This window comes from Nyctibius grandis, chromosome 22 (genome assembly GCF_013368605.1).
Source record: "Nyctibius grandis isolate bNycGra1 chromosome 22, bNycGra1.pri, whole genome shotgun sequence".
Classification (NCBI taxonomy): Eukaryota; Metazoa; Chordata; class Aves; order Nyctibiiformes; family Nyctibiidae; genus Nyctibius; species Nyctibius grandis.
Window position 1 is genome coordinate 5,901,315 of NC_090679.1, and position 15,496 is coordinate 5,916,810.

The window sequence follows — 15,496 nt, forward strand, 5'->3', positions numbered from 1 at the left end:
CACTCACAGCACAACGTCCTTTGAACTTGGGGCGTTGGGTTTTTTCCCGCCCCTCTTCTGAAGTCAGATTTCTGCTACAGCTTAAAAGAGCGACTCAGTACAACGAAGAAACAAGATGTTCTCAAGCCCAACTACCTCAAAACTCAAGTACTGACCTGGAGCTGGCAGCGACCTGAGAGTAAAGCAGGTGTTTCCTGGACTAAACAAAATAAATCAGGAGTCCGTACTATATTCTTAAATATGGTTTAATACTCTTCTCCATTTCTGTACATCACAACACCAAGATATCACTGCTTGGGATCTCTCTGCAGAGGCTATATAGTATGCGAAGGCTAGGATTTTTCACCCCCTTTTAACGTGTTTGTATGTGTAAGTGTAATACATATCAGTATATATTGATATACACATCAATATATAATGCAATATATATCACGGAAGAGAACACATTGATTAAAGAAATACAAAAAATTTGGCATCATTTCCAAACTTAAATAGTAAAAATAAAAACTACAAAAAGGAGCTGCATACCCTAATGTATCATGTGAAACAACAAGCAGTATATTCAAAAATGTAAATTTACATCCAATTTTTCTGGTCTTGTCATGTCACATCAGACCCATTTACAATGGCAGAACCCAGAACACACTGCTGCGAAGCCCGCAAACGCGCTCAAACCTGGGTTTGGGCACATCTGCGGCGTGACCCCGTCACACACCTTCCGTGGGAGATTCCAGCTTTGATGCGAAAACGACAGCAAAGCCATCCGCCAGGCTACAAACCAGGGTTACAAGTGATATTGCTCACGACCACAGTCGTTTTGGACCTCAAAGAACAGCGTGGCAGAAGTTTTAAGACAAGCTCCCCCGCTCCGTTCAAGTGAAACAGGATGATTGGGAAAAAATAGGCAGGTATGCAACTGGGAGAGGAGCTGCACCGGGAGCGACAGGCAGTGAAGGACAGAGCTGCCAGGCACCGCCACGGCGGAGCACCCGTCAGAGAACCCAGGAACCCCCGAAAAAGAAACAAAACTTGTGCATCACCTCGTGCCAATGTTCACTTCACCCTCCGCCTGCAAGGCCGTCCCAAAAACCCTTAGCCGTTTCTAACAGGTTGAAATGCATCCTATATAGCAGGCGTGACAAGAGGCTTTCTGGAGCCTGGATGCAACCAGAAGTTTTAACCCATTAAGGGCGCTGTGAAGTTCAGCATCAGATTTACAGGACAGCTGGGAGCCTCTACAACAAGGCTGCCTTAGTGCTGGGAGATGGATGTCCCCAGGGGGTCGTGCTGACGTTCAACACACCAGTATCCAATGCTCCAAATGCACCAGTACTAAGGTTTCCATCCGGGACTCCACTTACTAATTATTCCTGTAAAATATCCGCTTCCATTAAAGAACTGTGGGTTCAAATTCACATCATCAAGGAACCCTGACGCAGTCCTAAAGCAAAAAGAAAAAAAAGACCTGACTGAGGAACAAAACAAAGCAAAGTGTACCTTACTTCACTTAAATCATGTTTATTTTTGTCAAGACTGGGGGGAAAAAAATAGAAAAAAAAAAAAGGAAAAAATCCTGAAGGCTGCACTGCTCAAACCCAAATTAAGCCCAAGACTTCAGCAGCATTTTCATCGCAATCAGTGAAGTGCGTTTCCTAGTTTATAAGAGCAGTGCGTCCGCAATCAGATTAAAGCACTTTGGCTGGTAAGCCTCCCCAAACCCTCTGAACTTGCAAGCCACACGTTACAAGCTAGCGCTCTAGGGAAGTGCCTTCTCATTCTTTTGAGGAGAATGAATGGCTCCAATTTCATTCCATTTCTTCTTCTGCAGTCTAAGCTGAGAATGCCATGTAAATGGGTCACGGCGCTGCAAAATGCAGCAGTTGATTTCTCCAAAGTAAAAAGAAACAAACCAGTAGGATCTTACTTCTATTAATTTGGGAAGGAAGAGGTTTACAGCAGTTAATGTATCATGAAGGTTAAAAAAATCATTTTCATAAAATACAAGAGCAACCAATTTCACCATTGAGTAAAAGTAAAAACTGGGATTCTTGTTTAAATTAGTCCAAAGTGGCATATAGGAACTTAGTAGTTTGCTGCTGTACTGACACTATGACAAATCAAAGTGTAGGGTTTTGCTTATTTTTTTTTTCTAATCCAATGCTTGTGGATCAAGTTCTGGAAATGTTCCAATTCTAAGGCAGGGATCTGTTGTGTTTTCCACCATGAGTTTGCTCCTTGGGTTGGATGCTGGAGGGGCGAGGCACGTTTTGCCGGACCCAGGTCGACTACCTAGTAGTCATCAAGGTCAAAAAATTCATCGTCTCCTCCTTGGTATTCCATTCCCTGGAAGTCCACTCGGTACCGCAAAATACCTGGTAAAAACAACACGCTTTAGCTTCTGCGAAATTCAGAGCTGGAAAGGCATTTTAAGCAGTTTACTGAGCCCTGTCTGCATGTCACGAGTTTCTCAATTGAATTTTCAGAGCTGACCTAGCACTTGAACTGCAAGTTAGGCTCAAACTGATGGCTGACAGTAGACACGCAGCTAGAGTGAAAATGCCACAGCCACGTTACAGCCCGATATAATATCTGGCCAGAAGGAAGGAGTACCTACCTGCCCAGTACAGACCAGCCTTCTGGTAAAGCTGAGCCTATTCTAGGAGGATTGTATCTCCAAAAAATACCAGTAACCAACCATTTGTCCTAGTATAACTGCTCAGATCAAGACCTATAAGTTAAATTAAAAGTGGAGACCGGTGACGAGTGGCGTTCCTCAGGGGTCAGTTTTGGGACAGGTGCTGTTTAACATCTTTGTTGGTGACATGGACAGTGGGATTGAGCGCGCCCTCAGCAAGTTTGCCCGTGACACCGAGCTGTGCGGTGCGGTCGCCACGCTGGAAGGAAGGGATGGCATCCAGAGGGACCTGGACAGGCTGGAGAGCTGGGCCTGTGCGAACCGCGTGAAGTTCAACAAGGCCAAGGGCAAGGTCCTGCACTTATGTGGCTTATCAGCAAATAAGCAACAGCTTTGTCCTGGAATCCCTACTCTGGGGACAACAAGGTGCATGGCAGGTGTTTTTGCTCTACCCTGCTCATGATTTTGGTCAGACTGATGCACATGAGCCATCTGCACCTCTGCCAGACTTAGCTGAAACTCATCAGGGAGCTCAAGAGAAGGACTGAAGGAGTTCAGAAGCCTCATTTCTCCATGAAGTTGGGCTAAAAATACTTTTAGTTTGAAAAGAAGCGGAAGACCAGGGAGCAAAGTACAGGGAAGTTCTGAAAGATGAGTTACAGATATCCAACTGCTTCAGAAACTAGGCTGGGGCTTGTCATACACCACTTCTACTCAGCAGGGCACAGTCTGCCACAAAACAACTGTGCAGAGACAGCGAAGCACTTCACAGCCCTTCTGAAACTCAGCAGCTGGAAAGAAGGACAGTCCACCCTCTGAGCACTCTGAAGGACAAAGGGATCTGAGGAACACAGTCTGAAGGGACAGCTGCCTAACATGCAGCAGCATCTTGCTGAGTAGGGAATGAATTCACCTGGAGATCCCTGATGAACACCATAGTTTCTTAAACTTGTATCATGACTACCAGGAGTAAGATGAATCTGTTTAGCTTTCCGCTTGTGTTGGCACCATATTATCAAATCAACCATTAAAAAAAGACAAACATTTTTCTCTTGCAGTTTACCTCCAATTCCCCCAAATCCTTTCACAAATTGGGATCCTTCCTGTGATTTGTCTGTAACAATTTCCAATGTTGCTCCAAATTTCTTGTAGTTGTTTGCAAACCACTCCAGAAGGGGCATACTTTCTATCAGTTCATGTTCCTGGCCAGTCTATGTAGACATTTGAGGGGGAAAAAAAATGAAGAAAAAAAAATGTTAATGGTCACTGCATGTTAGGTACTGAGAAAATTCACACCAAAAGTTGTCTTTAGCTTAAATATCACCACTGTCTTTCCAGTCCTAAGACAGAGACACCAGCCTTAATGCTCTGCAAGCTGGAGCAGCCAGGTACGCTTGCCAGGGTCCAGGTGTTAGGCATTCCTCACACATCTGTATGGGACACGTGCTGGCACAAGCAGAAGGCTCCTGGTGCTAGGAAATTAAATACTGACAGGCCTTGTTTTGCACCTCCATACTATAGAAGTTAGTGCAGAAGCAGGAGAGAAAATGCCTCGTTTATTCTTCTGCTCAGCTGTCACCTCATGCTACACTCTTAGTTTTCACCGTTTCTTTAGATTTGCTTTACACTCCACAAACAGTCCATCGCCACTCATCTAACCAGGCACTGTTTACTGTGGGCAACACTGATCTAGGCAAACATGGAGGCAAAAAGTAGTTTTATAAGTAGGAGGTCAAGTGATTATTGGCATAAAAACACTACATCATTGCAGATAACACCGTAAACCTTCCGTGCACAGAAGGAATTAGCAATTACCCCACCAGGAGGAAAAGCAGCTGGAAATGACTACCCTGGCAGTCCCCATATGAGACACAGATGACCACCCATTTTGCAAGGGACAGATTTTTTTGCCCAGCTTACTCTGCAAAGTAACACAGACCCCCTGCCCCATCAGGGTTTTCTGACTTGTACAGGCAAGAAACTCACAGGCAGTGAATGACAGATCCACATTTCAAATATATCAAGGAGCAAATGCTCCCTTGCACTTAAATCCACGTAATAGTTTCTAGCCTCACAGTTGTTTAATGTTGATGAAATCAGTGCACAGTAAGCAGGGAATAACAGTTTGGGACCTTAGCCTGCATGTTGCATGGTGGCTACCAAACCCTTCTAGCAGATAGTTTGATGGTGGTCAAAGACCCCGTATTGCCTGTCACTTCAACTCATCTACACAGCCTTGGAATTGGCAGCAGGAAAGACCGGAGAAAAGCAAGTCTAGAATCCAGGGGTTACACTGAAGGTGAACAGGAAGAGCCACAGGCTACCATCTTGAAGTCTCATCTGAGTGCCAGAAAGGTCATCATGCTCACATGCTTGTGACAAACTAAGCTCAGATATTCAGAATGCTGCACCAGTACACTGAGAATAAATCTACAAGCTCCAAAGCTGAAATACCTCTTTATCTGTGAAGTGGGATTTATCCTTCTCTTGCTCTGGTGTCAAATACAGGATCTTCTCCTCTGAGAAGGGAGGGGAAAAAAAAAAAGTATTAGGTTGGATAAGACTAGTAGATGCAGGTTAAAGACAGCAAGAGACTGACAACAGCCAGCAACTACAACACAGAGGGTTTGGTCATTGACACTGCTTTTCTTTCTAGCTGAAGCTCTATGGGAAACCAAACAGGGCATACCACTAGAGAATAACTGGAGTGCCAACACCAAAAAAAAGGCAGAGACCCTGCTGTGGGCTTATGGTTTGTCTACAGTAAGAATTATGTTTCTAGCCATGAGGGTCAACTCAGTCTCCCCTCTCTAATGCGCTGATATCACATTTATACTTACACAACTGAAAAGCAGGTTCCATGCTAGCTCTGTGACAAGCTGCCACCCCAGCACTGCAATTCCTCCTCCACAGTGGTAACTTACTAGTTTCAGACCTTTCCCCCAGAACAGCTGTGACGCTGCAGGTTAGTGACCTGCCTACACAACACTGCCTTGATCCAAGTCCTTAAAGATCTACTTAGGGAGTTCCTCCAGCGTGATCCATCCAAGTGAGACGGTTTAGGTGTTAAACCCTCATGGACCTTTCAGTCTCACAGAAGCACTACCTACCCTCCGTGCCTTGGCAGTGCAGAACGTATCTCATGATATCCAGATTTTCATAGACTATCAGTATCTCTACTGCTCCCATTTCCAAAGCTTTTAGTGTATCTTCAACGCCAAAACAGTACTTCCCCGTGTCCTGACTGATTTCGTCGAAGTATCGTCCTGCAGCCAGGATACAAAGCAAGAGATCGTTATGAACACTGATGACGCCACATGGATTTTTAATAAGCCTGATTTGAATGCAAGAAGAAACTGGAGAAGGAGACTGCAATGCTGCTGAAGGAAACAAGGGATACAGATAACATGTCAAAGCATGTAATTTAGAACATTCATCGGCAGAAAATCAGCTCCAAACACTGGCTCCTCAGGAATCTCACTCCACTGAAAGGCTCACCTTCACTCTGAAACAACCAATCAATTGGACTAACCCACCAGCAGGCACTCTTTAACTTCCCTCTCCTCAGTGTAAGGTAGCTACTCTTACTATTGCCCTCTTGTGCTTCCAAATTAGCAACGTGTGTCTGCTGACAGTCAAGCAAGGGATCATTTCTACCGCCATCTTAAAACAAAATAAATCTTAACTCTCATCTTGCTGAAGATGCAAACAATCTGAGGAGATATTTTGTCCCCTCCCACCCAAATGTCACCAGAAGGCCTGAAACTAAGGCGATCTCTGATGAAAAGACAGAAAATCCGAGAAGTTTGGTGGGGAAAAAAACCAAACAAACAACAAAAAACCCCACTCCTTGAAGTCTCCTGAAGGCCTGCAGCATTTGAGAAGGTGTCCAGGTAACAGAAAGAATCACTACAAGTCATGCTCTGCCCAACTCAAAGCACCGCAGGGCTGAGGCAGCACACAAAGGCACTACCAGGAGGTCTAAAGCAAGATCAGTAGATTCAATCAAGCACATTTGGCTCAGGATAAGGCTGAACATGTAGGTCACATACCTATTAGTTTCTTCTCTTGAATGAATTTCACATTGGAGAGGACCTCAGTTGACAACTCAATTGCTTGATTGAACCCATTTTCTCCTCCATATGAAATGTCAACTAGTTTGAGCACTTTGGATTGCAACCGCTAAACAAGAAAAAGAGGAGATGTGAAAGAGAGTCTATTACACAGCACTGCCATAAGACTGCTTCATAATGACACAAGAATAAGTACCTGGCAAGAGTCACAGCATTAATCTATTTCGCTTCACTTGCAAGCAGAGGTTCTGAGTCAGAGGGACCTCTGAATGCTTAATATGGAAGCACAATTTTCAGGCAACAGGGACACAGAGAGTAGGTTTAGTGGAGTTTAATTCCAATAAAGCTTCTACTTTAGATTTGGGAACACAAAGAACGTGAAAGGCAGTTCCAAAGCAGGGAGGACAGATCTCTTATTAGCACTGTTATTAAGGAAAGGAGATGTTACCTCCTTGCAGGAGGTATTGGGAAAGGGAGGCCTCTTTAGGATACATCAGATTTTTAGTTTTGATCTAAATCACTTAAGCCACTAAGGTTACATTCCTCCTGAGATGCATCTTATACCAGAGCTACTACTAATATCAGCATGTTACTACTGACAGCTCGAACATTTGGGCTTTGCTCAGAAAAGGTCACTCACCTGATCAAACATGTCAGATTGACTTAATTCGGTTTTGAAGTCAGCTGATCCAGCTAAAACGAGACCAGCCACGTTCACCTTGTCGCCAGAAATGAACAGTTGCACAGCTGTCTCTGCTACCTTCCTTACATAGTTGTGTCGCTTTTCCATTCTCAAACGAGCGAAACGCAAGGCAGACTGACCTCCTCTACCTTCACGAGAGAACAGATGGGAGGTAACAGTTTGGAAGTCATTTCATTTCAGGAAGGTTATTAGTACATGGTCCCAACTGGGCCCTGAGTAACTGAAGCCAAGGGCAGCTGCAGCCTTCAGAATTAGTTTGCCACAAGCAGAGCCAGGGGCACTCATTGAAACATAGAGAGGGTTCACTCACAACAAGAGATTTTTCTCCGTGTATCTCACAGAGGGAAATATGTCAGTGTTTTTTTTTTTTTTTTTTATAAAGACTCACAACTCTCTACAGAAATTCTGAACATCTGTGCACATTTTCTATGTCCTGTACCTTCATTAAAAGCAATTTCCTTTGTTACTCTGCCTCACATACTTTTCTTGCTGATGCAATGCACCCCAGCAGCCTCTGCTGCAGAAACTTACTGGGGGAGACGTTTCTATTCCATTTTGTCCCATCCTAATCTACAAAGAAGGATGGTAAGCCAGGAGTACCTAACAGAATTTCTGAATTCATCAGTGGCTTACTGCAATACAGCATCATATAGTGGAACTAGAATTTTGCTTGCTCCATTAGGCTTCTGCACCTCTTGCAAGGAACAGGTTCTTGCTTTTCACTGTGGTTTGTGTGCAACACCATCAGATGCAAACTTTAAAGACACTACCAAGTAGTATTACTACTTGTGCTAGTAATATTTAGTTAAGACTGTCCCAAAACCAAGTAAAGGGTCAAATGCACCACAAAATAAAAAGCACCACTTTAAGAAGATCAACTGCATATTACAGTGATTAATTAATTTTGACAGAAGGCTCAGACTAGAGGCTTCGCTGTCAGATTTCAAGGGAGCAAAGGACTGAGTGGAGCTAAACACCTACAGGCCAAATTCCCTGCTTCTGCCCTCACATCCCACCCTGTGATATTCTGCTGCGAACAGTCTAGAGACAGACTAGTGCGTTACCATGCTTCTTTGGAAGATCCACAGTGAATTTGTGCAGGACTTCTCTTGTGTTTCCTTGAAGAGTTCCAAAGAGCGCACCGCTACCATCTATTACAATAAAGCCGAACTTGCTGTCGTCGGAAAGCAGCGCTGTAAGAGCCTGGAACAGAAAACCATGTTGTCAGCAGTAAGCACCAGTTTATGAAGGACCGTGGTTCAGAAATGCTACCAGAAACAATACACCTCAATAAATTTTAGTTCTGTAGGTGGTCATTGCTATTTTTACAATTAAAATAGAGGAAGAGCAGCAGATTCAGGAGTCGAGACTACCCCAATTACTGTTTTACACAACGCTGCCAAAAGCAGAAAGAAAACCAATGTTTAAGCTTGGTAACTATTTTCACAGCATTACCAGTTCATCACATGATGTCACAGGCAGGTGTAACAGCAAAACCCTAAAGATCAGCTCTGGAAAGCGTTAAGTGAAACAGATCACACCTCTTTGAGGCTGCATCACCCCTCTCTGGTTGGCAAAATTGGAAGAGTAATTTTCCTAGCATTCCAGCCGGGAAAGCTGAACTTGCTGAGTTCACTGACCGGTCAGTTTTATACTCCAAAGCACCAGTACAGACCAGCTTTCAGCTTGCCAACTACCACAAATACCTGTTTGCTGCACCTGATGAAGTGTACAGTGGCTATGACAACTTCAGCCTTACAAAGCAGAATTAAGTAACAGCAGCAATAACTGTCCTGGGCATAACTGGCTACACAGAAGACAGCCATAATGTTTACTGGAAAATGAAGTTATCCTTCAATTTTTTTCCCTTTAAAGGCAGCAGCTAAATTCATCCTGTAAGGTCATTTATGTTGCCTAACAACTAAAGCACTGCTTAGTATCAAGGCTTTTGAGTTCCTTTTGCCCAATGTCATCTCCAGCCCTGGTGCTGGTGGTGTGGGACACGCAAACTCTACACTCCTTTTTCAAGGGAATCTGTTGGCTACCGTTCCCTCGCGGGCAGCCCGAGTGGGCAGGCACAGTCAGCACACACACACATACTCCTGTTCACTTCTACACGTCCAATAAAAGTAATAGCAAGAATCCTCTTTCTGGCTGGCAAAACACATCAGCAGGATGAAGAACTTGTCAAATTCCAGATTGTTTTAGGTCACCAGTTTAATACTGCAAGAGTGATGGTGTTGGTCTATTGCACCAGGACCTTTAACTGCCTGCACGCCTGCCAGCGTGATTATTGGGCTGAATGGAAAGAAAAAGAACCATCAGTCATCTTTATCCAAAATCCACACAACCAAGTCTACAGCTTTCAAGCTTAAAAGAAACAGACACTAAGGTTTAATGGGATCTACTGGCCAAAATAAATATTCTCTATTAATTCCTTAGCAGTGGGATGAATGAGAGGAGGAAGTGGCATATTACATTGCAATCTATTTAACTGGGACAGAGCCAGGCAAATCGTGTGACTGGAATGAATGCTCCAGCCAAGGTATCAAAATAAGTCATTGTAAATCCCACCCTTCAGACACACATCAGGGTTCATATCCCTCTTGGGAAGTTACTTCGGTTTCACACAGGCAATAAAATATCTAGAGGAAATCTTATCAGATACTCTTGCCAGGCAGTAGATGACTACAGCTCTGATGTTCTTGATTCCCTCTTACTTTAATAAAGTATCCAACGATCAGTGATTCCCTCAGTTTCCCCTTCACTAGTTCTGTATCAGGAATTCCACTGTTTGACCTATCAAGCACAAAAAAGGGACTATTGCTTTTACTCTGTTCCTTCAGTCTGGGCTGAGTTTCCTCTTTGCAGCTTCAGCCTAAAGGTGAAGATCACATCCTTCGTCTGCTCCTCAATGTGCCCTCACTGTCATAGGAAGTCTATTGATGTATCGAGCCAGATGCCTTATCTGTTGAGTTCTAGATGCACGTTGGGAGGAACCACTGGGTTAAAAGCATGGCTCTACAAGCAAATGAGATGGTAGAGAAATCAAGACTTCAGCGCTAACATCATCTTGTTGCTCAAGATAGTATACAGTAGGCTTGTACAGCGAGATTTGATTCTGCAGTGCAGACAATACCGAGTCAAATAACCACATACTCAAAAGCAAAGAGCCCATGGAGAAAGGTGCCATTAGTAATCACATCACCAGTAGCAGCAATTACCACAAATTCCTCTCAAGTTATTGCCACTCTCTTGCTGAGCAACGCCACACACCGGAGCAAGAGTGTATTTCCAGCTGCCTCCTGGGAACAGCCCGCTGGGCAGCGTCTACTTTTTTTTGTATTGAATCAGTGCCCTGAGGCAGTAGCTGCAGCCAAGACCAAATTAATCCCTTTCCTGACAGGGCAGAAGGCAACCCACCACCGTCCACCCACTGCAGGGACAAATATCTCCCTTGGCTTTGCACTTCCGGCTCCCTCATGAATTCTCTTATTTACCTCTTGCTTTCAATTGCCTATGGCTGTGGGGGCTCAGCAGAACTCAAGAGCTGTACTTGTGCACAGTTTTGTTATTCCTGGTAGGTCAAAGATGTATTGGGACTTCATCCTTGGTGGGGAGACAGAATTAACAGGGATGTACCTCGCCTGTGCAACAAGCATACCTTTCCCTCCTGTACTCCTACTCTTTGAAACCCAGCCATGGATCACATCTCCAAAAACCCAAGCAAACAAGCAGAACTACATCACTGAAGGGCCCGTCAAGCCCATGTCACATGAGTCTGATGACAGACTATTAAGTTTCAGTCCACACATTTATGGTGGTGAACGCCATGGACATGAAAGGCAGTCAGTCATCTACTACAAATATTGAGACCTCTGCAGCTGCCAACAGAGCCAAAACAGACTTAGGTGCAATAAACTGACTTCATACAGTCAAGACCAGTGGAATGCACACTAATTTAAATATGCCTCAAACCATTCATTTAACTAAGATAAGCAGATGTTGGATAAAAACAATCCCACTTTACCCCAGACAGATTAGGCACATGCCCGTTCTGCATCAAGGGTCTCAGTTAACACATCTGATATCAGGACTGGCAACACTAATATTATCTTGGCATTACTTTAAGGCCTGGCTTGGAATAAGATCTATGGGCCTCTAAGGTTCAGGAGAAAAACCTGCCTCCAGTTACAGTGAAAAGCTTATGTCTGTGGGTTACACAAACTCAGCAGTTACTAGCTGGGCCATAAAGTCAGCTGTAGTAGGAGCTGGACAATATCTCAACTGCTTTCAGCAAACATCACACATTTCTGAATACTAGCCAGTCACAAGCCTTCCAGTGGCTTCACCAGCAGGAGGTCTTAATTAAAGCCTGCTGTTCTACAGACTGTGGACTCAAGCACACCATGGATTGTTCCAGTGAATCTAGCAAAGCAGTCTGACTTTGACTACTGCAAGACCAGCAGGCAACAGGAGACTTCTTACCTCTGTGTGGAATTTGTTGTCACACAAATACAACGACGTATTGATTGGTTTGAAAGGTTCAAAGTCAATGTTGACTTTCTTCTCTTTTCCTTCTTCCGTCACAATTGTTCCACAGTAAACAACCAGACCATTTGGAGGTACTATAAAGGACACAATGCAATTTTAGATCACTAAGAAATATTGCAAGCTGTACCCATCCAAAACTAACTACTAGGCCCTGAGACTTAAGGCAGAGTTGAAATTGAAGTCCACACGTTTTTTTACTTTCCATTTCCCCCACCTCATTCCCTCTCAGATCTCTACAATGAAAAACAAACTAATTTAGTGCACCTATACTGAACAGCTTAGAGCAGGAAGATAAAGGTAACACTGATGGAAAGACTTGCAACAAAGCTGCAAGAACATGTACCTCTCTGTTACACCCATGAGCTTGCAAGCTCACAGAACCCAGAAAAAGGCTGAACATTCCCATGGAGCTCTCCTAGTTCTTACACAGCGATTCACAGCCTGACCATCTCAGTGAAGGCCACTTGCCAGTGTAAAGACAGTAGTGATGAACTCTTTTCCAGTACTCATTTTAGATGCCCTGGGTCTGTTTCCTCCCAAAACAATGGTAGCTGTGCAGTGGCATGCACAAGGCATACATACGTTTCTGCTTGATGGAAAACCACTAGTTTAATGCAAATGAATTATTATGGAGCAGCTCTGAAGGGTGGGAAAGTTCAGAAGAGTCAGCACTGCTAAGGACAGAACCATGAGCCCACTTATTAAAGACAAGGACCATACTACTACACTCTAGCCCCAAGGTCTACCCCTGAAGTAGCCATTCATGGGCAACATACCTGGAATATCAGTGCAAAACAGCAGCACAGACAGGCCAACAGATTCGATTAGCAGAAAACTGCATAATGCAGAAACTTAAGGCTGCTTCCAAGGAAGGGAAAGTTTGCCAGCATCCATACAAGCTAGAAGTTACCTTTGTTATAGAGTTTCAGTCTTTGCTGTACAGATGTAATGGCTCCCAGTACTGAAAGGCGATTCACTCGAGACTTAATGTTGGAGGCTGTGCCAAATTCATCCGCTAACATTTTTGCCACTCGTGAAATCTGGTCTTTGGGGGGAATGATCAACGATATCATGCTGGTACCATTGCTGAGGAAGGAAAAAAGAGGGGTTGTGAGCAGCCAACAGCCAAAGCAACAAGTGTATTCATACCATATTCCATGCACACAGCTGTCTCTCCTCCCTCCAACCCCAAGGATGCTTCACTTCACTGTTATCGGTGTAATTCCCCTTCTGCTGGACAATAATGGGAGAGAAAAAACAAAAACGGGCTCTTCAGAGGATTTGACTCCATAACCAAGGGTTCAGGTTAGCCGCTGCCGAGCAGTCCTCCAAAAGCTGCTCATTTAACCCGGGATACTACTCCGGAAAAAAGAACATACGTCCAGGCGAAGGGCTGCAAGCTAAAGGCATGTAAGCAGTCCCCAGCAGAGATTATTTAAAACAATGCACCCACATACTTTAAGGGCATTTTTAAGCCCATTCCATTTGTTCTCAGACAGCTGGAGCACTAGCTAGACCAAGCACTGTTTTAACACTTCATTTTCCTCAGCTTAAGACAGAAAACTTAACTGGAAGGATCCTTTTGTAGCAGTTAGTCTTTTCTACTTCCCTGCTAGCACTCTGCTTTATAGAGAAGCTCACCAGCTCTGGCAGCTGCTTTACATAAAGCGTGCTTAAGTACATGCCTGCAAGTTCAGAAGGGCCAACCCCAGGCACGGAGTCAGGAGATAAGACCCCACAAATCACAGAACTGGCTTAAGTTAAATGAAAAAAAAAAAGTAAGTTTGATATCCGTTTTTCCTAAGGCTTTGGGGTGGATCCTGCAGAAGTCTTAATCCCCAAAGCAGCCTCGTGGTTCAAATCCATCCAAAGCCAAAAGGAAAATCAGGGAAGCTCCTGTCCGCCTTCCAGCAGGTACCTCCCATTTGCCATTGAAGAATCCCAGATGTCTGAAGTGCTGCTTCTGCATTGTCTCAAATCTAACCCAGACCTCATACTTCATATTAGAGCAATGGCATAAAAAAATCAAATACCTCATCGTGTCCTCTAGCCCTCTCAAGGGCAAACCAGCTAAGCTCTGTGAAGAAAACCCTCTACTCAGGGTTCTGAGTCAGAGCACCAACAAAGTGCTTTTCAGCCATAAAATAAAAAATGGGTTTTGCTCTTTTATATTTCTTATGATAGGAGAAGACTAACGCAGTACCTGCCTGCTGCTGTTTCAGATTGTCACGCACTAGCGTCCTGCCTGAAGTGTTTGGGCTACAGAGACAGCAGGGAAGTGCTTTAAAAAGCATCACTTCATTAGCCTCTTTACAGAAGCTGTACAGCCCTCTTCCCGAGATCTTCAATTAAGGCCAAGTTGAAACGGATGCTGGTAGGTCAAACAAGTCCCTGACCTTAAAGACAACTAATTGGTTTTAATATCCAAGATCCCCATACACGCTAATCAAGAAAGTCGCAAAGAGACACTTGCACACGTTATTCCCAGAAGGAGCTTTGAGCCATGCTGACAGCTACCAGACTTCCAGGTCACACCAGCCAAGAACACTCCACATACCACTCAATTAAAGCAGTTAGCTACCCCAGTGAATGGCACAAGCCTTAGGGGAGATATAATGGCCGACCATTCCCAGCAGGCTCCTTTGAGTAAGAGGCTGATCAGACTGAAAGCAACTCTTCCTGACTTTTCTGAAAGTAGCACTCTTGAGGCAAGCTCACGCAGTTCGTTTTTTCCTCCGAAAGAAGAGATTCTCAGCCTTCCCAGAGATTAGAAAGCTCTGCACATCACACCTAACTTGCTGCTCCAACTAAGGTCATCTCGATGTGGGACCGTTATGCCCCTTGGGCACTCCACGGCCCTCCTGCTAGGAAGAGATTTCAGGCAACTTCTCCTGTACTGAGGGATAGAGGGGAAACAAGACAGCAAGCTAGGGGAGCAGGTGGGAACGGCAAGGAGGAAGACTGAGTGTGCCCTCCCAAGACCAATTCTTCAGTAAAAAAGCACCTGTAAAGGTACCTTTAGTTTTTAATGCAAGCCACCCCTCAAATCCCAGCCCCTGGCCTCGTGTTATGTTCCACTGCCCCAGAAACACCGGCATTAGCAGAGCCGCAGGCCAGAGCACAGCTCCGTGAGCCAGCTGCGTTGTACCAAACCCACACCTCCAAGGGGCCACCGTAACCGGTGATTATTTATACTACACACAGCATCTTATCTATAAGGCAGTCATACGTGTCAGTCAAACCACTGTTCCTTAGCAACACCCTGCCCAAAGCACCCTACCCGAGGTAATACAGTGGACGTCACAAGCCCTCGTGATTTATTACTGCAAACAAGTAAATGAGAAGTCTCTAAGATTATGCATTCTCCCTCATTTAAGTCTCAAACTAGTTTAACACAGCACACTACTGTGCTTGCTCCAACCCTTCAGCAAATTCCAGCCTGGATTTCTATCCAAAAGCACCTTCCACTACCAACATCAAGTGCATTTCTTGGGTTTGACGTGCTTCCGCCACTATTTACTCAGCCAAAGC

General features: G+C 44.5%; 1 protein-coding gene across 1 annotated transcript in view; it reads right to left on the reverse strand.

Moving 5' to 3' along the window:
• Positions 1-227: 227 nt before the first annotated feature.
• Positions 228-15,496, reverse strand: part of ETF1 (eukaryotic translation termination factor 1) — a 28,489-nt gene continuing 13,220 nt past the window's right edge. The window contains exons 3-11 of the mRNA XM_068417216.1: positions 12,876-13,051; positions 11,900-12,039; positions 8,476-8,614; positions 7,349-7,539; positions 6,688-6,817; positions 5,746-5,901; positions 5,090-5,154; positions 3,699-3,846; positions 228-2,372 (exon numbers count right to left, since the gene is read on the reverse strand). Coding sequence (XP_068273317.1) covers positions 2,290-2,372; positions 3,699-3,846; positions 5,090-5,154; positions 5,746-5,901; positions 6,688-6,817; positions 7,349-7,539; positions 8,476-8,614; positions 11,900-12,039; positions 12,876-13,051 — 1,228 coding nt within the window. The 3' untranslated portion in view covers positions 228-2,289. The remainder of the gene's footprint in view (positions 2,373-3,698; positions 3,847-5,089; positions 5,155-5,745; positions 5,902-6,687; positions 6,818-7,348; positions 7,540-8,475; positions 8,615-11,899; positions 12,040-12,875; positions 13,052-15,496) is intronic.